At 46.2% G+C, this 26,820-nt stretch overlaps 1 protein-coding gene across 1 annotated transcript; it reads right to left on the reverse strand.

The window, feature by feature from the left end:
• Window positions 1-10,228: 10,228 nt before the first annotated feature.
• On the reverse strand, window positions 10,229-20,281 carry LOC113841530 (ATPase family AAA domain-containing protein 2). The gene is given in 10 exon segments (XM_072038655.1): window positions 10,229-10,416; window positions 10,751-10,910; window positions 12,057-12,253; window positions 12,406-12,535; window positions 13,761-13,940; window positions 14,936-15,133; window positions 17,218-17,519; window positions 17,947-18,037; window positions 18,810-18,969; window positions 20,277-20,281. Coding segments are annotated over 10 exon segments (1,611 nt in total).
• Between the last annotated feature and the right edge of the window lie 6,539 nt (window positions 20,282-26,820).

Here is a 26,820-nt window from a genome sequence, read left to right on the forward strand (position 1 = left end):
CTCAGCATTTCTCAAAATTAGAGAGGCTAACTTCATAATATACAAAAATACTGCATCTGGCACAGGGGAATTCTCAGCTAGACTTCAGCCTTGAGACAAAGCGAAACTGACCATAGAAATAGAGATTGGCCAGAGCTCAGCCACAAGAGAGTATGCCTCCGTTATATTTATTATGTGCAAACAGAACTAGAAAAACAGCTTACACTGACTTGCTGCTTTAGAAGTTAGTTCCATAAAGATGGAAGAAATTCTCAACTCAAACTTGAAGAAAGCATCAGACTTCAAAACCAGTCGTAGATCTCTGAAGTAAGACTGTTATGAATTCAGAAGTCACATCCAAACAAAAAGATCATTTATATTAATGGTAACTAGAATAAAAAAAAATTAATCCTGTCCCTCAGGCTTTTTAAGTGACTGGGGGAAAAACAGCGCAAGGATAGTAATAAGCCTAAGTGAAACACCACAAACTGCTAAGGGAAGCAAAAGACCCAAAGAAACAGCCTTTTTGGTACATTAGGAACAAAAGGAATCCTAACAACAGCACAAAGTCCATCACTTGACAGAAATTCTTCAGCGTAGAGAAATTTACAAAAGGCAGAACCGTTCAAAACCAAGCTCTAACAGGCTCCAGGGACGCATGGACACGCAGCGATAAACATCGGTTTTCCCAGTAATAACCAGCAGAGATAAATGACGACAATTACGGCTAGCAAACGGAGCGCTGGATGCAGCTGAAGCAGGCACAGGTCATCGAGGGCTTGGCAAGAGAAGAGAGAGCCCAGGAGAGCCACAAGAAGCATTCAAGGAGTAGGAAAGCCTCACAAAGAGAATGCGTGCCCTACCTCCAAGTGTTATGTCTCAAACTTGTCTTTGTTAAACAAGCACAGTGCACAGGTGCTTTACGGAAATGCAAAGGGCTTTTTGGCTGAGGAAAGCTAGTAAGACTGCCAGCCTGAAGTTAGCAGTCACCTCGTTTAGAAAAAATGGCACCTCCTTCTAACGAGCTCCGGAGAACCCAATTAACAGCGTAACTGGAAGAGGCTGCCTTGCTGGCAATGTTTCAAGACGGTAACAAATGGGTTTTCTACATAATGTCTGCTTGTTCGGGGAGGTTTGGACTTACAGCCTATGGCATTTAGGTCCTGGGGTTTGCCTCATACAGGTTGTTCTCCACAGCTGGACCAGGTTCCTCAGAGCACCCACCAGCTCCTCGTGCGTGAAACCCCTCTGAGCAAACACCAACACAGCACAGGCTGCTGCTTAACACCAGCAGCGCAGCTTTCCAAACTCCCCTCTCCTTTCCCCCTCCAGCGGGCTGCTCGTGTTCACCTCAGGCCTTCCACAACAAAGCCCCCTTTGCACGGATCGCCGTGCACTTTGACAGCCCCAAGGCGCTCTCTGGGGCGCCTGTCCCGGCTGGGACCGCCACCTCAGCCTTGACTCACCCTTCAACGAAGCCAAACTCCTCCGTCAAGCCTGACAGGGAGCCCCAGCACCTACCGGGCAGCGCTGACAGCCGCAGCCTCTCCGCTCCCTCAGCGCCCCGCCGCCGCCTCCATTAGGTGCCTCGCCCCGCCGGCTGCCGATCTCCAGCACCACGCAGCACCTGGGGGTCAGCCGGGCGTCAGGGCAGCCCCGGGTACCGCAAAAGCCCCCGGCACCGCAAAACCCCCCGGCAGGGCTGGGGACATGGCCCCGCTCCCCTCCCACCGCCACACCGAGCGCGTGTGTGTATATATAGAGGGGGGGGGAGCCTGGTCTCGGCTGGATCCGTCCCGTTTCAAGGCACGGAAAGCGAAGTTGCTCGCCCTGCCCGTGTGCCCCCCATACCCCCGGCTCTGTCACAGCCCAACCACGCCCCGTTCACCCCTCACAGAGCCGGGGAAGGGGTGCTCGCAGCCGCCCCTCTCCTCAGGGCCGGCCGGGGGAGCGCCTCGCCTTCTCCCCGGGGGTCTCCCGTGGCCGCTTGGGGTCGCCTCCCGCAGCCGCCTCGCCCCCCTCTCCTCTCAGCCCCGCCGCCTGCCTCCTCCTCCGCCGCCGCCGTTTTGTGTCTCTGGGAGTCGTCCGCTGCCGGCGGGGCGGGCGCTGAGCCGTCCCCGAGTCCCAGCTCCGCCGGCCGCCCGGGCCCTCGCCTCGCAGCCCGCGGAACCCACTCGCATCCTCCTGGCACCTCGCAGCTTCCCCCCCCCCGTCCCCGGGAGGGTTTGAGAGCCGGGCAGGGCCAGGCAGCGGCGGGCCGCGGTGCCTCAGCCTCCCCCGGCAGGGAGCGGGGCGGAGCCACTCCGCCCGGCAGGCGGCGGCCGGCCCGGCCCGGCTCGGCTCGCCTCGGCTCAGGGCATAAAGGCGCTGAGGGCGCCCGGCTCCCCGACCTCGGCTTCTTCTCCAGCCCCGAGTTCCCCTCAGGTGCCCGGTGCTGAGGGAGGAATGCCCTCTGGGGCTGGCTGGGACACCCCCAAAACCTTTGGAGAAAAAACAAACAAACAGCGAACAAACAAAAAACCTACCCCCAACCCCCTTTTTTTCCACCTCCAAGTTGAATAAAGAGGAGCTCTTCCTTCAGTACGTGTCCAGATATCTTAGTCTACGCTTCGCTTTAACTCCCACTACGTACTTCTCTTCAATACCGCTGCTTTTAGCAATGTTTTTACCTCAGACACTAAAAGTTGATCTTTTCCCCAAGTCAGAAAAACCAGAACGGGGCTTCTGGGAACCCTTAGCTGTGACAGCTGTTCATGTCCAACCTAGATTTACTCCTTTATATATATTTAACTGTGAAGGTCTTCTTCTCTCCAGACTAATAACGGGGAGAAGTTTGCCCAAAACTTTGAAGAGCAAAAGTTTTGATGCCAGGAATGCTCCTGCTTCCTCGTTGCCTGTCATTCCCTTTTAAGTATGAAATTTTCCAGTTGCAATGCAATGAGCTGACTGTGGTTCCAGAGGTAAAGATGCATTTAGGATACCAGGTTTTCAACATCGTCTTGAAGTGGATAAGAAGAAACACATTTTTGCCTCAATGATATTTTTTTTTCCTCTCCTTTGCCTGGAGATGCAATGAAAGCTTCCTGTTGTCCGCTCAACACAGGCATCTTCTTCACGGTAGCTTTTTAAATACAGTGCTAACAACACAGCTCTTTGTTCCCTTCTGTACATCTACTGAAACGCAGATTAGGTGCCAGGCGTAGGTCAGTCTTGGAAAAAGCTGCCACCCCTAACACACTGACGGAAACGTCGGCATTGAGTTGCACCTGGCTCACGATTTGCCAGTGTTTGCCTAGAAAGCTCCATGGTTTATATAGCATAGATAGATCCTGAAACAATTGAGAAAAGTTAGACTTGGAGCACTGTGTCCAGCAGTTCTGGGCTCCCCAGTACAAAAAAGACAGGGGTCTCCTGGAAAGAGTCCAGCGGAGGGCAACAAAGACGATAATGGGGCCTGGAGCATCTCCCCTGTGAGGAAAGGCTGAGAGACCCGGGGCTGTTCAGCCTGGAGAAAAGACTGAGAGGGGATCTCCTCAATGTGTATAAATATCTGAGATGTGGTGGACAGAGGGATTTGGCCAACCTCTTTTCAGTGGTTTGTGGGGACAGGACAAGGGGCAATGGCCACAAAATGGAGCCCAGGAAGCTCCGCACCAACATGTGAAAGAACTTCTTCACGGTGAGGGTGACGGAGCACTGGGACAGGCAGCCCAGGGAGGTTGTGGAGTCTCCTTCTCTGGAGATATTCAAGGCCCATCTGGATGCCTACCTGGGCAACCTGCTCTAAGGAACCTGCTTTGGCAGGGGAGTTGGACCCGATGATCTCTGCAGGTCCCTTCCAACCCCTACAATTCTAACAAAAAGGACTGGTTCATATTCATACTGGTGCCACAGTGGTGGAAGACGCTTATTAGACTGGCCTAGAAACCTGAAGTAATGTGCTCAGGAGTGCTAGCTAGTATCCCAAAAACTCAGCCCTGTAGAATGCAGTCACGGGAGAAAGATGACAATGCACTTACAACAGATTAGGAAAAAAGCTAGGAAGCAGAAATGGATATTTTTATGGTGTACTCTTTTGAGCACCTCAGAAGTTCTTGTCACCTGTCTTGTCTGTGATTCCTCAACTTCATGTTCATTATATAAAGGATTTCTCAAAAAGTCATTTTAGAGAACAAGAAAAGCAAACCATATACACAATCCCATTAAAAATGTCAAGCATAGATAAAAAACATCATACGATGGGTGAGCAATGTCTGACGGGTAGGGCTCAGAGGGTTATGGTAAATGGGGCTACATCAGGCTGGTGGCTGGTCACCAGTGGGGTCCCCCAGGGCTCCGTTTTAGGGCCAGTTCTTTTCAATGCTTTTATAAACAATTTGGATGTAGGACTAGAAGGTGTTTTGAGCAAATTTGCTGATGACACTAAACTTGAAGTTGTTGACTGTTGAGGGTGGAAAGGCCTTGCAGAGAGATCTGGACAGATTGGAGAGCTGGGCGATCACCAACCGCATGAAGTTTTACAAGAGCAAGTGCCGGGTCCTGCACCGGGGACGGGGCAACCCTGGTTATATGTACAGACTGGGCGATGAGATGCTGGAGAGCAGCTCTGCAGAGACGGATCTAGGGGGGTCGTGGTTGACACCAAGTTGAGTATGAGCCAGCAGTGTGCCCTGGCAGCCAGGAGGGCCAACCATACCCTGGGGTGCATCAAGCACAGCACTGCTAATCGGTTGAGGGAGGTGATTGTCCTGCACTGCTCCGCGCTGTGCGGCCTCACCTCGAGCACTGTGTGCAGTTCTGGGCACCACAGTACAAAAAGAACATTAAACTGTTGGAGAGTGTCCAGAGAAGAGCTACGAAGATGGTGAAGGGCCTTGAGGGGAAGACATATGAGGAGCGGCTGAGGGCACTGGGCCCGTGCGGCCTGGAAAGGAGCAGGCTGAGGGGAGACCTCATCGCGGTCTACAGCTTCCTCATGAAAGAATCATAGAAACACAAGGTTGGAAAGGACCCACAAGATCATCTAGTCCAACCATCCTTCTATTACCATTACTACCTATTACTAAAATAGCAGTAAGCACAAATGAAAGCTTAAGAACACTTTCTATTACTATAAAAATAAATAATTTCTAATACATGGTTAGTAATATTTAGCAAACAGTGTGCTACCACCATCACAACGGCCTATTACCCCTTCTAGCTTCAGAGGCATCCTTACACATCCAAAATAGAGAGGAAGATATAAACTATATGGATCTCTCTCAGCAGTGGTTTCACAACAATTAGAAGGAAGAAACAGTTGCTGAGAAGCCACAACAAGCTCAAGTTAATTTCTGGACTTTGAATAATTACTCCTTAAGTTCTCTCTCTCTCCATACAGTAGAGCACGCTCCTGACTAACTTGTACAGTGCACTCTGAATAGGAGAGATTTGTTTGCCTAAGCTAAAGGAAGAAATAGAAAACCAAGAAAGCTACTTAACTTTTAACACTTAAATTAAATGTTAAGTTACAAAAGTTCACAGGCCATGAGATAACATAAATAAATCCCTTCTCGAGCTAAAAGATCTCTTTTTTTTTTTTCAGGAGCGGCCTCCCTGAATCTAAATAATCCTCTCACAGGCAGAACAGAATGTCCGTTCTAACTCTTTATCAGATGTGGAAGAAGAGATCAAGATGACTAGTGCCTAAAAAAAGAGGCACTCTCTTTTCAAGGCAGACTGATCGGCACAACAAATTTCATCTGTTCTCAAGCACAAGCAACTCTAAGATAAATGGGTTCAAGGATCTTCAATGTGAAGAGTGAATATCCAAGCGTATACTGGGAACACCTGACTTGGACCATGGACGCCTCACACAGATTTCTGAGGAGTTCGGACAACTCCGAAATCATCTTTTACAGGAAGAGACCAGAGAATTTGACTCAGTGTAAAACTGGCACAGGCAGAAATCTCCCCAATTACAGATGCTCAAGCGCATTAGTTAAAAAGAGATTAGAGTGTGACTAGAGAGAAGTCTCAAACTCTTGTTATATACTTAAATTTCTCTCCAAGGATGGAACAACTGCTATCACCGTGCATGACTGGCTGTAGAGGGAGAGAGTGAGTGAAAGACTTAGAAAAGCACCTTCCCTTCGTAGTCCTCCCGCTCCCAAAATGGTTCCCAAGGAAAACTACTGACAGACTAAGGTTAACTGCTTTGAAAGGGCTGTGTGGGTGGACCCATTGTCTTCAAGTTCAAGCTTTTTCCTGCAGAAACTGCCAACAGTTATGCCAAATATAACAATTGTTTTGCAAGGTGGATAAACGTCTTCCAGACTGAAAGGGAGAAGTCGTACTGTTGTTGTCTGTGCACAGACAGCTAAGCAGTGAAGAGCAATGCTAAACAACCACGATACCCCAGAACACACAAATACTGCGTAACAGTGACAGAAAGTGCTAGAATTCAAAACAAAAATTACCTTCACCAAATCGGTTTTGTCGTAGTCTTCTCTCTGGTTGTAAATACACTGATTAATGACGCCATATACTTTTTCCAGGTGATAAATGTCAAATCCCTTCGTTATCTCAGTGACAAAGCATAACAATTTCTGAAGACAACAATGGAGCAAAACAACAACTTTAGAATAGTACCAGATCCTTTGAATACGCTCTATATGTTTTCGGAGGTTGAACAGTAACAATACAAGTGAGAGCCTACTTTTTCTTATGCTATTAAATAAAATGTGACACTTCAGAGAACAGATTAAATATCCCATGAGATTTCAGCAGGGAAAATGAGTTAATTTTTCATATTTCAGAGAAAGGAAAGGCTGAAATTTCGGACAATCTTTTACTACTAACCAATCTATCACATCAGTGGTTGTAATTGTAAGTCGACTGCTCCCAAAGCAGCAGGGAATGACACGATCCAGCTGGAAAAGGAAGCACCCTTAGGTGATTACCTTTACCCACGTGTGCCATGCCTACAACTCTGCTGGCAGAACAGATTGCTCAAACGCCCAGAGCAAAGGTGGATTAGTTTGCTCAATCCTACCTTTAAATTCAGGGGTGGGTAAATAGCAAAGCGACTGCTTGTAGCAATCACCTCTCTCTCACACAGTCATTTCTATTACCAAAGATGCAGAGATGATAATCTCTGGCACAGCAACAGTGACAAGCTAGTGGCAGCACCTTCTTCCACTGCCACAGCTGTCCATTACCTGTGTGAGCCTGCAAGCATGTAGCTTTAGGGAGCAGCCATACCAAATGGAAATACTACTGCCCCCTGGAAATAATGCTGCTTATCATCTTATCAGCAAACTCTGCCTCCTTCATATATATATATATATATATATATATATATATATATATATATATACACACACACACACAATATAAGAAATTCTAATACTGCACTTTCAAGGAATTTCAGAAAAGTAGTCACTTCTCCATGGCTAGCTAGTTTACGTCAACCTGCTAACTTCAGGTTTAATATCATCACTGCAAGAAATAAAGATCCTTTTCAGGTTCTTAGTACATCAAAGCATGAAAAAAAATCCCCAAATAAAAGCCCTCAAACCCATCATAAGAATTATGAATCATTAAAATGATATCCATAATAGTACTAGCAGGTTGTCAGTGTGGTATTTTAAAATTCAGCAAGGCCTTTTGTCTTAAAAATTAGGCAAAGAATCTGTCTCCTAAACTACAGATAACCAGAAGCAAATGGTAGCCTACAGAAATCTCCATGAGGTGTGGAAACTAAACAGTCACAGTGCATTAAAGGCTGAATTATTTCACTATCTGTATGTCCTTCCAATTAATTGTTTTAATTGGCATTGGTTAACAATGGGCTTAATTTGCAATTTTACATGACGCAGGAATATGTCCTATTTGAGCATTAAAAAAAAGCTGAAATTAGACATACTTTGAGCTCATAGCGATCCACAATAACTATGTAGTCTGTCTCCGTAGGGACTTGTACAGTGTTCTCATCACTTATCTGTTGTTGGTCTTCTTCCCAAGAACGTTCAGGAGTCACCGCTTGAAATGCCCAGGAATCTGGAAGGACACAGATTTCTTCAGTCAGGTTTTCTGTTTATCTAGAATACAGTCTCAGTGAAGTATCCTGTACCTGCCAAACAGTCTCTTTCTACAAATACAGAGACAGAATTGTTATCGTCTTCACTGAGAAATACTTGGCTTCTCCCTTCTTTCCAGCTAAAGTCACTGCTCCACAAAAATTAGAAACTAAGACAAAAAAAGCAAACAAAAATACCCACAAACAAACCAAAAGCACTAATGAAAAGCTTAATAGTGGAAAAAAATAGTCATGTTGCCAATTCAGGTTAGGGGACACATCTTAGAGTACAACATTAGGGCTTAAGTCTCCTATTCCACATGTTACTCTGGATCCACGCATCTTGAAGTGCAGCTTTTTCACCTAAGCTGCTCGTTATTGGAAAGCACCTCGTACAATAAAAGAATGTCAGTGACTGCTGGCTTTCAGTTAGGTACCATTAGAAAAAAACAGACTTCAGAATCAAAAAAACAGCACCTACAGAAACATGCGGGCTTGGCTTGCACAATTAGAGGAGCAACATCATTACGGAATAAACTGTGTGGTGACTTTTGAGAGCTGTAACAGAAAAAATAGAGTGAAATTGAAGGCTAAAGCTAATAAATAGTGCAATCCTCCTCAGCAAGAATAAGGTGCTAAAGGATCCGTTGGACTTCTCCCTTACCATTTGAACTTGGATTTTCATTAGTTATAGTTCCCCATCTTGGTGGGGAATATCCACAAAGCTTAGCACTTTCCTTTTCAGTGTTAAGTTTTACTTGACAGATGTCAGAAACATGTTTGTCCACAAACTCTTCTTCATCACTATCGTTTTGGTCATCTGTTGGTACTCTGTTCTCTGTATCGAATTGAGAACTCCTTCTTCGCTTTGCTGCAGCATGCGCACAGTTGTTCCTTCTGCACTTTCTTTCTGACGCACCTACAAAGAGACAGCATAAAAAAGTAATCCAAAACATAACCAAAAGAATTCTTTCTTCAAAATCCATTATCTTCATCTTACTTGACTGACAAGGAAAACAAAGGAACTGAGCTACCACTGCCTACATATGCTGAGAAAAGAGTTGAAAGTTAATGGGGTCAGTTTGCTATTAAGATTAAAAACAAGCAAACAAACCACACACACTGCTATGGAATTTCATTCACTAAACAGTCACTTTCAGGATTTTACATGCTGAGGATTCTTACTTTGGATTGGCAGTATTAATACAACGTGAGGTTATTTGATAAAGTCACTGTCTTACTGCATGAACTAATACAGATGAACATCATAAAAGCCTCTGGAAATAAGCTCTCCTTCGAGTCTGGTATCAAGCTGAAGACTTCAAAAGCTGAATACATGTTTGGAAGAGATTAATTAATGAGACAATTTTAAGGGAATATTCAAAGGAGAAAAAACGTGAAGACTTATACCTCGTATGCTTCCTGATTCGGTAAACCTTTTGTGAAAAAACAAACTTTGTGGTTTTGCCCAACATTCGTAGTATTCATATAGTATTGCAAAAGGATATGGGTGGAGTCCATGGCAAAATTCCCACTCTCACTAGTTAGACTTCCCTCCTTCAACTGGAAATCACAGTATGAGGTAGCTAAGATTTTAGCATTTGGGGAAGGGAGGGGTGGAGTGGGGGTAAAAATACCATTTTGCATAATTAAAAACTAGTTAAGTATTCAGAAACTGCCATCCACAACATTTTTTACCTCAAGAATTAGCAATTTAGGGGCGACTAAATGGCAATTGGGCCGTCAAAGTTTTTGTTTGTTTGTTTTGTTTTATTTTGTTTTTGTTTTTTGTTTTTTATATTGTAAACCAACTTTCTTTGAACTTTAATTCATAACTATATTGAATGGATGACCTCTGGATTTCTCTCTCACATTTTGAAGTAAATTTGAAAACAAAATACCTCTGGCATAAAGAGCCAGGCATCAGAGACACCTGTTGCGTCTCAAGAACAGAGAAGGTATGAATGACAAGAGCAGCTGAATAAAATGCAACTTACCATTAGAAATGGGTGTACTGGCATCTACAGGTGCCGCTGTCATCGCCTCATTTTCATTACTCTCTTCATCTGGTTTGTCGTCTTCAGTAGCAGGGTTCTGCTGTGGTGACTTGGAGTTGTCACATTGAGCACATGCTGGAGAGGTGCGACCTTGCATTAAAGAATAGATACCAAAGATCTTCGTTGTGCATTTTCAGTTGCAAATGCAGAGACAAGTCTTAAAATCCTTAGCGTTAAAGCACGTACCTCTTTTCTCACGAGATTCTTTAATTTGTTCACAAAGTCGTCCAAACTCTGTATCCATTTTGTTCCTCACCATTGAATATGCAGTGTCTTGCAAAACATAGGCTCTGTGACAATCTGAAATTTTACAGACTTTAACTGAATGTTGTCTACCAACCAATGAAACTGTTTTGATCACAGAAAAAAATTGCTTTCTTCATAGGTTGGTTCCGAAAGGTTATCTCAGTGAATATTTTCAGCATATCAACATAGAAGTTAATTAAAACAAAAGCACTAGTTCCTTGGGAACATTTATATCACAATTCCATGCCCAAGTAGCAAAATGATAAAATATTTACAATGTGGTAAGAGATGTTCTCTGTGGATGTCCAAAATCATCGAATCCATCCAAAGTCTATTGTCCGCACACAGCATTTATCCATCTATACGTTTGACAGATTTTTTAAACTAGGGCTAAAAAGCACATCCTCACTTGTAGATCTTTGATCTGGGTAGTACTCTAAGGCATTGTTACAGATTAGATCGATGTCCTTCAGATAGTCTCCTGCAGCGGGGTACTGGCACGAGTCAATTTGAGTCAGACCTGTTGAAAGATCCATCGGCTCTTTAATCCTTGTGGCATAGTCAGGTACCTGCAGATCAAATACAAGCATTCAGAGGTTTTCTTAACCTTGCACACTGTCTACCAAAATTACTCTGAAAACTTTAAATAAACGACTTCCTAAAAACCCTGAACATTTGCGATGCATCAGAAGATGCTGAAATTAACCAGTTTGCTTCTCAAAAATGGAAGGGCTCTTTCAACTGGCATTAGAGCTGCTAGGAGAGGACAACAAGAAGTAGGGAGGTCAGAAGCACGTGCATGGTACAGAAGAAACACTGAGGGTGGGAGATTCATTTCACTTTGCTTCAGAAAATCACAACAGTGAAAGCTGAGTAAGCCATCCAACATTCTTTTTGCTGTCGACATTGAGGAAAAGGTGCATGAATTGCACCTGTGAAGTACCTATTGCAGGCATCTACTTTAGAATGAGATAACTGGGCCCAGAGGTGCTGATTTCTTCCCTCAGACCATAAGAGGAGCCTAATGACTAGTTCAGATGAAGACATACGTATCTGTCTAGATTTTTCACAGCTCAAGAACCTAGGAGAAAAGGGGAAGAAAAGCCAGTGGATGCCCACGTGAAGAGGCCTTTGCTGATCCGCAGGTATAGTCAAGTTACACCTGTCTTTGAAATATACGCCCCTAGTTTAGGCTTATCTAATCAATTAAGGAGAAAAAGGGATCTAAGCAGCCTATTGGAGGAAAAAGAAAACACACTGCACTTATGGTTGATTCCTCTTGAGGAGTTCCAGATGAAACAGAGAACAGGATCTCAAAACTTATTTTTACAAACTGCTGCTCCTATTCCTGTTCCCACAGGAACTGACAGTCCAATAAAGGGCTTTAGACTTCATTAAAGTAGTCCTGTAAGTACTGTTTGTAATTATAAGGAAAGATCTCTGTGCTTTTCAGTGCTGTGACATGCCTACATATCAAAGCCTTTTCACGAACAGACTGTGTTGGCATTTGGACTGGCTTCTTAGAATGAAACCAGGGCTTTCAGCGAATAATCCGATAAGAGACATCTGAGAGTCAGCAGAAGTAAAAGCACTGCCTCTGCTTCTTGCAAAATCCTAATAGTGCAGCCCTAAAAACAAAGTTGAACCTTCCCCAAAACGCTGAGAAATACGAACGCTGAGAAGTTACAGACACACACAGATCAGCACTAGTTTACCTTCTGTGGGTCAACGGGCTTTGCAAATTCCCTGAAACATCTGTCAGTGGCAAGTCCGTGAGTAACGTCCCTCAAGAAAATTCTAAGTTCACGCAAGGTATCCTCCTCTTCCTCCTCCAGCATCCCTACTTCTTCCTCTTGTGGCTTCTGAGGCTCAGCTGGTGGTGCTACAGGCAGGACTTCCAATGTCCGATCAACTTCAATTAATCAGGAAAAATTAGCCAATTTACAGTACTCAAATACAAGCATATGACAAAATTACTGACAGAAAATGACCACCAAAGCAAATCCCAAAGAGCTAGTAACTTCGATAGGAAAGTTTTAGATGTACTTCTTATATCCTCCTCACCTGTTTTCTTTACAGGAGGCTTAGCCACTTGATTTAGAATTAGGTCCTCAAAAAAAGCTGCTCTCTCTGCCCTACCAGGCAACTCAATATTGCACACTTCTCCAAATTCCTTATTAAATAATTTTTGGATCTAAAGCAGAAGGAGGAAAGACATTTCAGATTTAAGGCCACAAAAACTCATCTTCTATTCCAAAAAGATGAGTACCTTTTAAAATGAATAATAACCTGAAGAACACAAACTGAAAAAAGTTATCTTCCTGGCCTTAAATGGCTACATTTTCACAGGCTGGCATGGCAAATTCAAATATCACCTTTAAGAATCACCTGTAGAATTAAATCTTGGTGAAGGGATTGTACACTACACTGATAAAGTAATGGCTTTCACCACATCCAACATCGCTTCCTTTGTATTTACTGGCCCTGCTGCATCCTTTACTTAGAACCTTTATGGCTATAGAGGGAAGAGAAAGGCTTCAGCAGACAAGTGAGGGCTTTTTGCTGAGTTTTTATTTCTCTACCAAAAGGTGTCTGAAGTAGCTAGTACCTCTACATCTTCCTCCATTTTCAATTTCTAGTATTAAAAGGTAGGTAAGGAATTTCACTACTTATTTTAGAAGGAATTTAGAACCTGTACAAAAACTTCTGTGGGAACTCAAGCACTTTCAAAGCAGTTGATAATAAACACATCTAGGTAAGACCTGTTCTCTTCCCCCAGTAACTGAGACAAAATAATCGGAATGAGAACAGCGTGTTCCTGTTTTGGGCACCTTCCCTTAATGTAAACTCTCAGAAGTCAATGAAGTTCTGCATGTACTTTTACTACAGTTTATTTAGGAATACAACTAGAATTCCATTCCAAAGTTACTTGAGCAGAAATTGGAACTCAGCTTTCCAGCTTGGAAAGCTTTGGCCTATATGAAGAAAGAAACTGATTTTTTTTTTTTTTTTAATCAAAGTGTTTCAATTCTCTACTAAATTGCATTATTAGCAGTTTACCCAACATAGCATGGAATGGCAGACTGTCAGAAGAAATCTCTTCAGTAAAAACATCTTCTTGTCATTTCAAGCACTGCATATTCTTGACTGAACCACTTTGTAGCCACCAGAATTATTGTATTAATTTATTATTTGCATGCATGAGAAGGGGGTGAAAGTCACTTGCTTGATTCAGAAAAAAGCAGATCCTTAAGCAGATGCTTTCACAGTATTCTTTTTCTCTAAGCAAATTTTAAGTGATTTGTTAGGGTGCCTGAGTAATAACAGTAGGCATTTAAGAAAGCGCAGCATTTTGATGCTGAAAGCATTCATAAATTACAAGACACTGAAGAAATAGTAAGAAAAGTATTGACAAATACCTCTTCTGGGAGATCTGAGTGACGTACATCAGACGTAGCAAGCAGCAAAACTGGCGAAAATGCTGGAAGAGTTAGAGTTAGAAAAGTAAGTTTCAAGGCAGGTCCAACGTTGTCCCACCATAAATGGATATCTGGGACATAAATTATGCTTGGTGCTGTCTTCTGAGCATTTCGGATCAGCTAGTGAAAAGGAAAGCTTGGGTAAGAAAACTAAACCACGTAGAATAACCTGTTAATACATAGCTACATAGCCACCTGACTGCCCCATGAAAGGAAACTATGTGAACAGAGTGGCAAGCATCCTTTCACATAAGGAATTTCTCTGTGCACCCTTTCAGATTACCAGTATTCGAAGAACTCTAGTCAGAAGATGGGAAGGATATATTCAGGCAGTGGCTAGACACCGTAGCTATATGGCCACAGCCACAATCATCGCATAACAAAGAAAGGAAATGTCCCTCTTATGGGACACATCAGTATTCAGTCGTGTAACATGTCTGTCCTTACTTGTATGGCTCTCAAATGTTCCCACTAAAGGTAAAAATATTTAAAGGTAGTGATGCCAAACAATAAAATGGATTTCCTGCCTAAAAGTAAAAACACCAGATCTGTTTATTTTTTCTAGTTAAAACCACATCAGCGTGCAAATGAAGTGTTTAGTGAATGTTAATGCTTTTATTGCACATACTGCAACGGCACAAGTTGTGTATGTCCGTGTGAAAACAAAATAAACAGAAGCCCCAAACCTTGGTTGCCTTACTAATACAATTTAGAAGAAGGCTACAAAAAGTAGCCGACATGCAGTCTGATACAGAGCCATCTACTGCGAGCACACAGTCTTCGGAGGCAATGAGAACTACTTTCTGGATCCCAGGGAGATGAGCAGCATTTCTTTCCAATAAGAGATGTTTATTAGCAACACCGCCCAGCTTCCTGAGCTGCTAGCAACATCATCACTGTAAAATTGGATATGGAAAATGTGGACATGTACAACATCCAGATTGTTTGTGGTTTTGTCTAAAAGAAAAGGGGATTTTCAGACAGAAGCAAACATCCCAGCACATTAAAACAACGCCACCTCCATTACCAATGAATTTTGCTCACCTTACTTGCAACTCGATTGATCCTTTACATACAGTCAGTGAATCCGATGAGAATAAAAAGAAAAAAGGTACCTGTCCGCAGATCTCTTCTGGCGGTGCAACGTTTGTAAGCAGAACAGAAAGGTCCAGGGTGTGAACGGGAAACTTCTCCAAAGCATGCAACACCACGGGTGCCACGTAAGAAACCTGGCCGTACCCTTCTTTTCCTACTATTAGCAGACGGGGCCGGCGTGATGTTGGTTCACAGAAAGCACTCCTAGAACAAGAGTAAAGAAAACAAGTTTATAAATGAGGTGCTGAATAGACACACACAGATGTTCCAAGTAATTTTCCTATAGACTTACTTTTCCATCCCCAAATAATCCAAATGGTAGCGGTACATTAAATACATGTAAGATTTCCAGTTAAGTTATTCAGTCATTCCAATTGTTTCATCTTCTTCCCTTGTGTTGCCTATTCTTTACTGAACCAAGACTGCAAATTAATATCCCTGCAATCTTGCTTTACTACTAGGAAATAAATTTGTGAGGAGCATTTGTTTCCCCACTACAATCAGGCTGTACCTTTGCTGGCTTAAATCAAAGATGCTAGAGACTTCGCCTTGCTCTAGAGGACAGAAAATCTTCTGGACAGCACAGCAATAGAAACTGAGAAAAATAACTGATCCAGCTGTGACAACATGATCTAACTTTCCAACAGTGGGCTTGCATGACTTCCATACTAAAATACCACAAGATTAACACAACTTGGTGGCTTAACAAATAAAGACACCATTCAGATTTTTCTCAAGGTGTTTTAACAAGCCATTTCTCAGTTTTCTTTCTGCTACATAATTCACCATTGGTTTAAGAATCCTGGAAAACAGAAGGGCAAAAGGTGGCAACACAAACCCATAAAGTTGGGGTATTTTTAGCTAAAAGGACAGACAGGACATTTATGTGGTCTTGAGTCTTTCAAAGAATGCCATGGATTAAGTCAACGTGTTCTGGTAGTCTACGGATCACTTTGGCTTAGGAAGAGAAGCCTGGGCTTTTCAATTTGGTCATTCAGAGCAACTTCATTACCACTTTAGTCCCTTCACCCTTTCTCCTTGTGAATACCAAGCACCCCTTCAACACACAAACTTGATGTTACCCCTTCGTCTACCACCCCTCGCACTTTTAACAGCTGGAACTGTTTACAAAGACTCAGCAGTCCTGAGAATCTAAACATAACAGGGATCTATCTTTCTTTACCTGCTGAAACAGGGGCGTTTTTTTCTCTGGTCCGTCAGGCATTCCCTCTTTTAATTCATCTCCAGAAACCAAGGATGCATCGTCATCACTGTCGAACGTATCATCTTGTAAAATAGGATTTAAATGGTCTGAAAGACAAAAGAGGTTTGTTAACTTTCCTGAATAGCCTTTGTCTCGTTCTCTTACATGAATACAGCTTCTAAATCAGTGCCAAAACCCTTTCTTCATTTGAGAGCACACACTGAAAGCTATTTCCTAGAGTTCATCCCACCACAGATCTAAGGAGATGGCACAAGGCCCTACAAAGCTGTACTAAGTCCCACTGATGTGTACGTATAAGGTACGCTACTCTTGGTGATTTTTTTCTCCCCCTTAGAATAAAGGAGATTACAAACAATTTCTGCAGTTGCTAAATAGCTAAAAAACAAACAAACAAACAAACAAACAAAAACAACAACAACAAAAAAAAACAAACAAAAAAACAAGACCATTTCTTTCTGGAGGAGGTTCCCACAATGAAAGCACGGGGATTAAGGATGTGATGGCCACAGAATTCCATTCATCTAGTAAATATCAGTGCTAATTGATCTCACGTGCACATGTATAGTACGATCTACAAACATTTAAATTAGGAGACTGGTTAAAAATGATGATAGCTAAAACAATATTTAGCTTAGACCAGTTATACTTGTATCCTGGTCCCGACATTCTTCAGAAAGGAATTAGAAACATTGACCTAGAAATGCTTCCCCTCCAAATATCTGAGTTTTGATTTTTTAAAGAAAAATAGGTGCCTTATACTTCAAACCTCAAGTCAACCTCTACAAATGCTAATTATCTTAGCTGCCGTCAGAAGCAGGATGCTTCAGTAGAGAACGCATCGTCCTTTACTGTGTATTGAGTCATTCAGGGCTTCCATTTGGCATTTCAGTTTCGAATCCAGAATAAAACCTATGCGTTATCTTCCAGACATGCCCAAAAGAAAGACATGCACATGCAAATAATAAAATTCTACCATCATTATGTCTGAAAGGTTTAAGTTGATTGCACAAACCACAAGTTTTTGCTTTAGCAGAATTATAAAGAAGTGGATGCTGTGGTTATACCTTGCTGTCGGTCCTCCTTTAGTGCGAGCTGTGCATGCGGGAAGATCTTCTGCACAACTTGTAAAATATTCGCTCCTGATCTTTTAAAAAGTGGCTTGAAAATGGGTGATAGTGCTTGTCAGGGTGAAGCCACGATCCTGTTTGATGCCGGAACAACCTTCTTCAGAGCCATGAAAAAGTCCTTTGCTTTTATTTTAATAGAATTAACGTCTAGTAGCAACTTCTCCCTACTTGCATAAATCTGAGGATAGCATCGACGTAGAGAGCACAGGGCAGCTTCAGTACATAAAGATTTGATATCTGCACCACAGTATCCTAACAAACAAAAATCAAACGTTACATCAGTCAAGGCCCAGGTTTACAACATGCAACATTTAAAGAATTTGTAATGCCAAAACCAAACAGGTTAACAGGGAATTCAAAGTGCTACCGCTCTGCAGGGAAGTTTCATGTTGCTCACTGCCTGATATCCTGCGCTTATGCAGCTGAAGCAGACTCCTCATCAAAAACTATACTCTTGAGGAAGATGCCCCAGAACCATTTAACGTTCTCAGAAAACAAAAAGAACGACAACAAAGAGTAAATAGATGAAAGCATCTAACTCTGATTGCTATGAAGGCGTGCCAGCTGCCTTGTTGACTAGTTGTGCAGCAAGGCACAAGAGCTTGGGTACTGCCTGGTACAAGCTAAGGTTCTTTACAACTTGCTCACAAGCAAGAATCCATTTTGGTTTCAGTCTTACCAATGCATTTCTCAGCTAGTTCATCAAGCAACATGTCCGGTGGCTTAGGGGTCCAGTCACGAGTATGAATCTTGAAAATTTCTTTTCTAGCCTGGAAGCAAAATCATTGCGTTTTAGCTTGCCCCAAGTTTTCCTTAAAAATACCAACAAGAAACAAACAAACCAAAAAGCAAACAAACAAACAAACAAACAAACAGTCCTCCCTGAAAACCCCTCATCTATTAATACGCTTTTCTTATTTGCTCAACTTTCAAGTATTTTACAGTTATTTAATATACACTCTGCATTTTCAACCAGGAAATTGAATATTTCTTATTTGTTATACTGAACTTTTTCTAGGAACCTACAATGAAAGAAAAGGCATTTATAGCTTCAATAACAAGTTTCCAAACTACGAGACCTAATGACCCAGAGGAAAATACTGTAATGAAAAATTTATCCAGAAACATTTCTTTGTTGTCCAAAAAACTTCTCTAAAACTTAGCAAGCTTTCATTGTGACAGTCTCATTACTTCATCACATTTGCTTTTCAGTCAGTAAATGCACAGAAAGCACTTCTGGCACAATGCTTCAAATTGCTACAATTACTATAAAGAAGAAAATAATTATGACTCAAACTACTACCACTGATCCGGGGCACAATCAAATGCAAACACGTCCCCTATTCATTCAGAAGTGAAGGATTGAGACCAAAAACACAACTTCATGATGAAAACGCCCAAGTGGACTAAATAATTAAGCAAACAGGTACAACTTTGCAGTGTCTCCACATATCACTCTTTTGTTCAAGTTGTCAATTATTTTTTTTTCCTATAAAGTTGGACTTTGCCATGGTAGCACTAACATTCAATTTAAGTTCTCACCTCTTTATTTGGCAAGTTGAAGAGGAACTCTCTGCCAAAGCGTCCTGGTCTTCGTAAAGCAGGATCTATAGAATCCAGTCTGTTGGTAGCTCCGATTACCACGATCTCCCCTCTGTTATCTGTGCCATCCATAAGCGTCAGAAGAGTTGAAACAAGGGAACTAATAGAAAAATATAGTTTTTATTTACTGGTTCAGTAAATTTTATTACATTCCACGTGACTTTCTTGATGCCGGAACAACCTTCTTCCTAGTAGTCATTCAAAAGTGGGAAAAAAATAGTCTACCAAGTCGGGGTTTTTTTTGGTTTGATAATAAATCTGCAGACTGGTAAGTCATCAAGCACTTCAAGACTGTTTGATATAATCTCTACAGGAGGAACAGCCAGTGTTGGAAATGAAAAAAAGCAGCCCGTTTCTTCAGAGTCTTAAGCCTATGCTACTAGGAAAAAAAAAAAAAAAAAACAAAACAAAACAAGAGGAGAGGAGAACAACAGCGGGAAATTTACCTATTCTCCAGGTGTTCAATTGCAAAGCCTCCTCTGGAGGCTCAACAGCTGTGAATTCAGCGTGCTTAGGAGAAATCAGATCTACGTCTGAACCACAACTATTTCAGCAGTATCACTACCATGTTACTCTGAAGAAGCAGTCAGCACCCTTTCTATGTTAGGAAATAGCTGAACAGAGTCTGTTATTCACGTGAAGTAGTCAGGCAGGTTTCTTTAGGAAGGCTGGGTTTCACTAGAACATTACTAGCCTGTAAGCCTCATGGCATCACCTTCCATCTTGACTGCTAAACCTCCTTGTCCCCTACTATCTTCTTTGCCAAGGTACAGCTGTCCACATTTACTTTTCCTACTTGGCTGGACTGAATTTAAGAAGGGATCTTGCATCTAAGAAAGGGAACAAAAGTTTCTGCCCAGCAGCGTCTGGCTCAGGGAGGAGTGGGAAAGCTCTGTGCAGCCCCCAAGGTCTGTGCAGCAGGAGGCAGGAGGTGCTCCAGGCTCACAGCAGCAGTTCCCTTGCGGCCTGTGCAGGGAGAGGCCCCTGGTGGAGCAGGCTGTCCCCCTGCAGCCCATGGGTCCCCCGTGGAGCAGATCTCCACGCTGCAGCCCCCCTGTGGCTGGAGGAGCCCCCGGTGGAGCAGGTGGCTGTGGCCTGGAGGAGACCGCAGCCTGTGGAGAGCCCCCGCAGGAGCAGGCCCCGGGCTGGACTGGAACAGGCTGTGCTGAGCCTGCTTTGCCCGTGACGCTCCTTGTGGAGTGATCTCCCTGTCCTTCTGGCAGCCCTTGAGCCCTTTCCAGCCTCTTTTCTCCCCTTGGCGTTGGAGGAGGGGCAGGGAGAGAGCGCTTGTGCTGGAGCTCAGCTGCCCAGCTGAGGAAAACCACCACGGTTTGCTCTCTCTTGCCGCTGCTGCAGCACGCTGGTAGCAGCCAGCAGCGTCTGTTCTTCGAGCCTCAGCAAGCCCACAGCATCTTCCTTGAAGGGATCCCTTTCCTTCACGCCTGCCAGGTGCCGCCTCCAGAGGCTGAGGGCTTGTGCCCCGTTTGCAAGCGCTTTCTCAGTGCCCCCTTCCCCAGAAAAGGATCCCAGCTGCTTGGCTTCCCTGCCCTCTGCTGCCAGGCTCCCGCAGCTGCTATCCCAGCAGCGCAGCAGCCAGCTGACAATGTGCTCGCCTGGAGGACAGCTGCAATCTTGTCCCATGGCTCGCAGCTCACCCAGGGATGGGGATCACCTGCTTGCTGCTGCTTTTCTCTCTGCTCTCCTTTCCAACAGCCTCCTGTTCCCTGGGATGGCCCTACCTTGGGGTAGGCTGCCTTGCCTTCCTCTTACTCCTTCCCCTTCTTGGGAGGACTTTCTGCCCTTCCAAAACGAGATGACTTCTGCATGCATTCCTTCCCCTTGTGTGTATTGGCGCCTGAGACAGCACCGGGGTAGTCCCCGGAGCCAGCTCTTAGGGCCTGTGCCAGGCTTGGAGGGGCTGCAGGGAACATGCCAGGGGCTCGAGGGGCTGCAGGGCGAGTGACAAGGCTTTGAGGGGCCTCAGGTCCCAGCGCAGTGGTTGAAGTCGATGCAGGGAACATCAGAGTTGTTGGAGGGGCTGCAGGTAAAATGCCAGGGGTTGAGGGGGCTGCAGGGTGCTGAGTCACAGCTTTGCATCAGGTCAAGACGCATTTTCCTAGAACCATCCATTTCCTCCTGAAGGGGCTGAATAGCATGGAACGGTCTTCAAAATGCACAGAGCAGACCCCAGCAAACGTAGGGATGCTGCTACCAAGTAGGTAACTATTTTGTTGCTGTTCTTAACATTGCTTCACAACAACAGATGCAAACATGATAAGATTAAATAATAATCATTATAATTTTATAGTAATAAAACAATGCCATACTGTACAACACAGTCAATAAAGTGGATTGAATGCAATAAAAATAAAACCCATTTATCCCATCCCAATGAGTTCCTATCCCCATCATCACTTCCCATCCCACTGATCATTTCCTATCCCAACAACGTCCCAGTTCTGATCCCAAGGCTGAATTCCCAACTCCCACCCACCCACCCACCCAGCCAGCCATGCACCCATTTTCTGCATTTTCAGGTCACAAGACTCTGATGAAGGCCACCTCAGCCTTTACCCCGAAAAAAAAGCTGCTCTTTATTGTGAAAAACTTCACTTTTGCACAACACTGCAGACCCAGCCAAGATGGTCCTGCAAGACAAGGTGAAACAAACATACAAAACCCATATGGATGTAAATTGGTTCATCTAAACAAATTCCTACCACGAAATCCTGATCCTCAATCTCAGCACCGATGAAAAAAGAGGATACAGTTCCCTTCTCCAAGGTCCCTCTCTGTCCCTGCTCCCCGTGGGCTCCTCTCCATGGCTGCAGCTGCGGCCCGGGGCCTGCTCCTGCGGGGGCTCTCCACAGGCCGCAGCCTCCTCCAGGCCACAGCCACCTGCTCCACCGGGGGCTCCTCCACCCACAGGGGGGCAGCAGCGTGGAGATCTGCTCCATGTGGGACCCATGGGTGCAGGGGGACAGCCTGCTCCACCAGGGGCCTCTCCCTGCACAGCCCGCAGGGGAACTGCTGCTGTGAGCCTGGAGCACCTCCTGCCTCCTGCTGCACTCACCTTGGGGGCTGCAGGGCTGCTTCTCACTCCTTGCTCTTCCAGCTTCTGTTGTGCAGCAGTATTTCCCCCTTCTTACATCTGCTCTCCCAGAGGTGCAAACAACATCTCTTATTGGCTCAGCTCTGGCAAGCGCCGGGGCCCTTTTGGAGCTATCTGGAGCTGGCTGTTGTCTGGATTGTTCTCACAGATGCCATCCCTGCAGGCCCCTGCTACCAAACGTAAATCCGATCGAAGTATGTGCAGCAATTACAAAGCCGCTGTGCTTTGGGCTGTCATGATCCTTCTGCAAGTGCAGGGGAGGTGCAGGGTTGCTTTGCATTTCCAAAAGGAGGAAGAAAGCCTCCAACCCCACTGGACCTCAGCCACTTGCAGGATCCAAGCAACGCTCCCCACTTTCAGTTATCTCCCTCCCATGCACACAGTGGGAGCAAGGTTGAACAAGCACATTTTTGAAAATGTTTATCTTAATGAAGAATAAAAGAAGTCTACAACACCCAATCCCTCTGTGCACCCAAGGCAAAAATCGTGGACTATTCTGCCTCAACACTATTTTCAGACCCAATTTGTCAAGTCATCTAGCAGAGGATTTCTCTCTTGTTCACTCACTAGCTTAGTAGAGCACCAGTTTACATAGGTGCTGGAGCAGATTCCTCAACCATCTGAAGGGACTTGATCCCAGAAAAGTTCAAAACTGCAGATGACTCATGATTTTGTGGTGAAGCATCTATTAAATGAGAGCTGTTCCGCTTAGGGCACAGTGAGACAATGTGAGAAGAACCCTGTATCTCACTGATTGAGGCTTTATAACTCTACAGAATTGTCAGTCAACAATAAATGGAAAGTGCAGGAGATACGTTCTTTCTTCCTCCTTTCCCTGCCATACATTAGCAGAGAGATTGTGGTGGGATATAGGTTCAGAGCCTCACAGAAGAAGGATTTGAACCCAGGCTCTCCACAGTCTGCACCACTGCCTTCCTGACGGCTTTTGACTATTTTAATTTATTTTTTTATTTTATTTTATTTTATTTTATTTTATTTTATTTTATTTTATTTTATTTTATTTTATTTTATTTTATTTTATTTATTTTATTTTATTTTATTTTATTTTATTTTATTTTATTTTATTTTATTTTATTTACTGTATTAGTATTATTCTTCTTATTTTTCTGGATGGTGTCTAAGTCTTGGGGGGGAAGAACCAACTGTGGGAGGAGGGAATGCTACTACTGTCTGTGACAGTGGTGATTTCTGGACAGTGTTAGCAACAGAGCTTCTGCAGAGAAGAGAAAATGCCAGGCAGTCTCTCTTGGTATTCCATGTACTGAGTACTGAGTGCAGTTTTGGGCTCCACAGTATAAGAAAAAGTATAAGAACAAACCAGTGCACTGTGATAAAGAGAGTTTAATAGGGTACAAAAGGAATAAAACCAAACAAAATAAGAAATGAGAATATTGATAATTTATAATGTATCATAGAATCATAGAAGCATAGAATATCCTGAGTTGGAAGGGACCCTTAAGGATCATCAAGTCCAACTCTTGACACCGCACAGGTCTACCCAAAAGTTCAGACCATGTGACTAAGTGCACGGTCCAATCTCTTCTCAAATTCAGACAGGCTCGGTGCAGTGACCACTTCCCTGGGGAGCCCGTTCCAGTGTGCAACCACCCTCTCTGTGAAGAACCCCCTCCTTATGTCAAGCCTAAATTTCCCCTGCCTCAGCTTAACCCCGTTGCCGTGGGTCCTGTCGCTGGTGTTAATGGAGAAAAGGTCTCCTGCCTCTCGACACCCCCTTACGAGTATAAAATATAGAAATATTGTTTAATTAATAATATTAAATACTTATCATTTTATAATAATGAAACAATGCCATACTGTACAACACAGTCAATAAAGTGGATTTCATGAAATAAATAATACAACCAGTACATTAAATAAAATTTAAAAATTTAAATTTAATAAAAATAAAACTCAGTAAATTAAATAAAATTTGAAAATTTAAATTTAATAAAAATAAAACTCAGAAATTTAAATAAAATTTAAAAATGTAAATTTAATACAAATAAAACCCAGGAAATTAAATAAAATTTAAAAATGTAAATTTAATACAAATAAAACCCATTTTTCCCGTGCCAATTAGTTCCTATCCCCATCATCACTTCCCATCCCACTGATCATTTCCTATCCCAACAACGTCCCAGTTCTGATCCCCTCGGTGTCCCAGTGCAAGAAGAGCTGCAGGCAGAGGCCTTGCTGAGTGAGCACCTAAGGAGAGGAATGTAATCCAGAAGGCAGCAAAGAAGAGCAATGCCCCGAAAGAAGAGCTAAGTCTTGTCTCTCAGCCCTTTGGTGTCCCAAGCAGCAGTTGCCATGGGCAAGCTTTCCCAGCCCAGCTGCTGCCAGCATCCCCCCAGCTTGCCATTGCCACCTTCCTGGGTGAGGCGCGCGCGCATTTGCCATTGGCATTTGCCGTTGCCCATCCCTGAGAGTGGCAAGCAGTGCGTAGGTCCAGCACGAGAGAGGGGAGAGGGCAAGCGAGAGGGGCAAGGGCTGAGGAGCGTGGCTGAAGCTGGAGCAGGTGCCTGCAGAGGTCTCTGTGCCTGCCTGCGTGCTGAGCGGGCCTGGGTGCTGCGGGGGCCGTCGAGGAGAAGCCCGAGGTCGGTCACGGGTAGCCGTAAGAGTAGGCTCTGGCGTGGTCCTTCTGCCGCTGCTCGAAGAATTGCCCGGGGCCGATCCTCATGTGGTGGGTCGCCCGCTGCCGCTCCTCCTGGGCCAGCTTCTTGAGGCGCTCCCGCTCGGGACGCTGCTGCGGCGTGATGGGCACCGACGACTCCTGCTCCTCCAGCGGTGTGGGCGCTGCGTCGCCGCCCGCCCAGGGCCCCACGCAGGGCACGTAGTCCCCGCGGGGCTGCGCCGGACGCTGCAGCGTGCGCGGCTGCGTGGGCAGAGCCGTGGGCAGTCCCCTCCAGAGCGGGGGGCTCTGGAGGGGACTGCGAGGGGGACTGGGCAGGGCTCTCCTGAGGGCTGGGAGAAGTTGAGGCCTCTTGAGGGGATCCAAGGGAGGCTGGGGCAGGGTTCTCTTGCGGGCAGGGATGAATTCCTGCTGGGGGGGCCTTTTGGGGAGAGGCTTGGGCATGGGTCTCCTGCGGGCAGGGTCAGGGGGGCTCTGGAGGGGACTCAGGCGAGGCTTGGGCAGGGCTCTCCTGAGGGCAGTGAGGAAGTCAGGGTCGGGGGGGCTCTGGACGGGAGCCTGGGGAGGCTGGGGCAGGGGTCTCTTGTGGGCAGGGAGGCAGTCAGGGTCGGGGCGCCTCTTGAGGGGAGCCAAGGGAGGCTGGGGCAGGGTTCTCCTGCAGGCAGGGATGAATTCCTGCTGGGGGGGCCTTTTGGGCAGGGCTCTCCTGAGCTGGGGCCGGGCTGCAGGCTTGAGGGGGGAGCTGAGTGGCGGCACAGCAGCTGCAGGGGGCTGCAGCGCCCGCCCAGCCTGCACCTTGTTGGGGTGCAGCCCAGGGCTTGAGGGGACCTCACCCAGCGCTCTGGTGGCTGCCAGTCCCTGTGTGCTGGGCTCCTCGATGTCCTCGCAGAGGTCGGGCAGCTGCGAGAGGAAGCGCTTGAGGACAGGACTGCTGGGGACAGCGGCGAAGGCGTCCTGGTGCTCCACGGCATCGAGGCAGCTGAGCAGCTCCTCCAAGCCGGAGCTGTCCAGGTCGGCCGGGAGCTGGTCCTGCAGGTGCTGCAGCTGCTGGCTGTCCCCTGCCAGCTGGGGAAAGGCCTCGGCGAAGGCATCGGGGCCCAGCTCCAGCAGCTCCAGGGGCTCCTCAGGCACCTCTGCAAGTGTCGCCGCTGAGGAAAAAGCAAGCCAATGCAATCCCCCAAGCATCCCCCGCTGCCAGCTTTGCCATGGCTCCTGGGTGTGGGGCGCCCAGCGGCCGGCTGGGCCAGCCCCAAACTCACCGTCGGGCGTCGCCGTCTGGGTGCTGGCGGTCGCTGGAGCCTGGGCAGGCTCGGGGGGAGTGGGGCCGGGCAGCGGGGGCCCCTGGTCCTCGCTGAGCCCCACGGCATGCAAGCAGGGCTCCGGCAGCTGCCCCCGGCTGCTGCTGAGGGTGCGGGGCGCGGGGAGCGCCTGCCCCCGCAGCGGAGGCCCTGGCACGAGGAGTGTTGTGGGGCCGGGGTAGGCAGGGGCCTGCAGCAGGCAGGTGCCTGCGGGGTGCAGGAGCTCCCCATGGAGCACGGCCCTGGGCCTCAAGCAGAGGGGAGCACCATCCTGGGGCACCAGCGTCCCCGTCCACATCAGCAGGGGCTGGGAGACACTGGGGGCACCCAGAGGAGCGCTGTGGGGGAGCTGCCCCACAGCAGGGAGCTGCCCCACGGCGGCAGCGGGGAGCTGCCCAAGCTGCAGGTGGTGCCCCTGGGCTGGGAGGTGCCCCCCAGGTGGCAGCTGCACCCTGGCGGGGAGCTGCAGCACCTGCCCCTGGACCCCCGGCACCACGTGCCAGACGGTGGCCTGGGGCAGTGCGGAGGGGAGGGTGGGTACCTGGGGGGGCTGCAAGGGCAGCGCCATCGCTCCGGGGAGGGAGGGAAGCAGCCAGGCAGCCACCGTTGGCGGCACTGCTGGGACGACGAAGGGGGAGTTTTGCGTCTGCGGAAGCCGCGGAAGCCGTCTGGGGAAACCCTCTGTGGGAAAAAGGGCGCTGGGCTGAGCTCTGGGGCGCTGGGCTCACCAGCAGGGCCGCAGCCCCGGGAGGAGCGGGAGCCGGCTGCTGGACCTGCCATGGTGGCTGGAGAGTGGGGCGGTTGCTTGGGGAACGCGGGCAACGGGGGTTCCGTCCCAACGGCTGACCAGCCCCTCACCGACATCTTGGGGAGGACTGCAGGCTTTGG

Source organism: Anas platyrhynchos, chromosome 5, assembly GCF_047663525.1.
Source record: "Anas platyrhynchos isolate ZD024472 breed Pekin duck chromosome 5, IASCAAS_PekinDuck_T2T, whole genome shotgun sequence".
Lineage (NCBI taxonomy): Eukaryota > Metazoa > Chordata > Aves > Anseriformes > Anatidae > Anas > Anas platyrhynchos.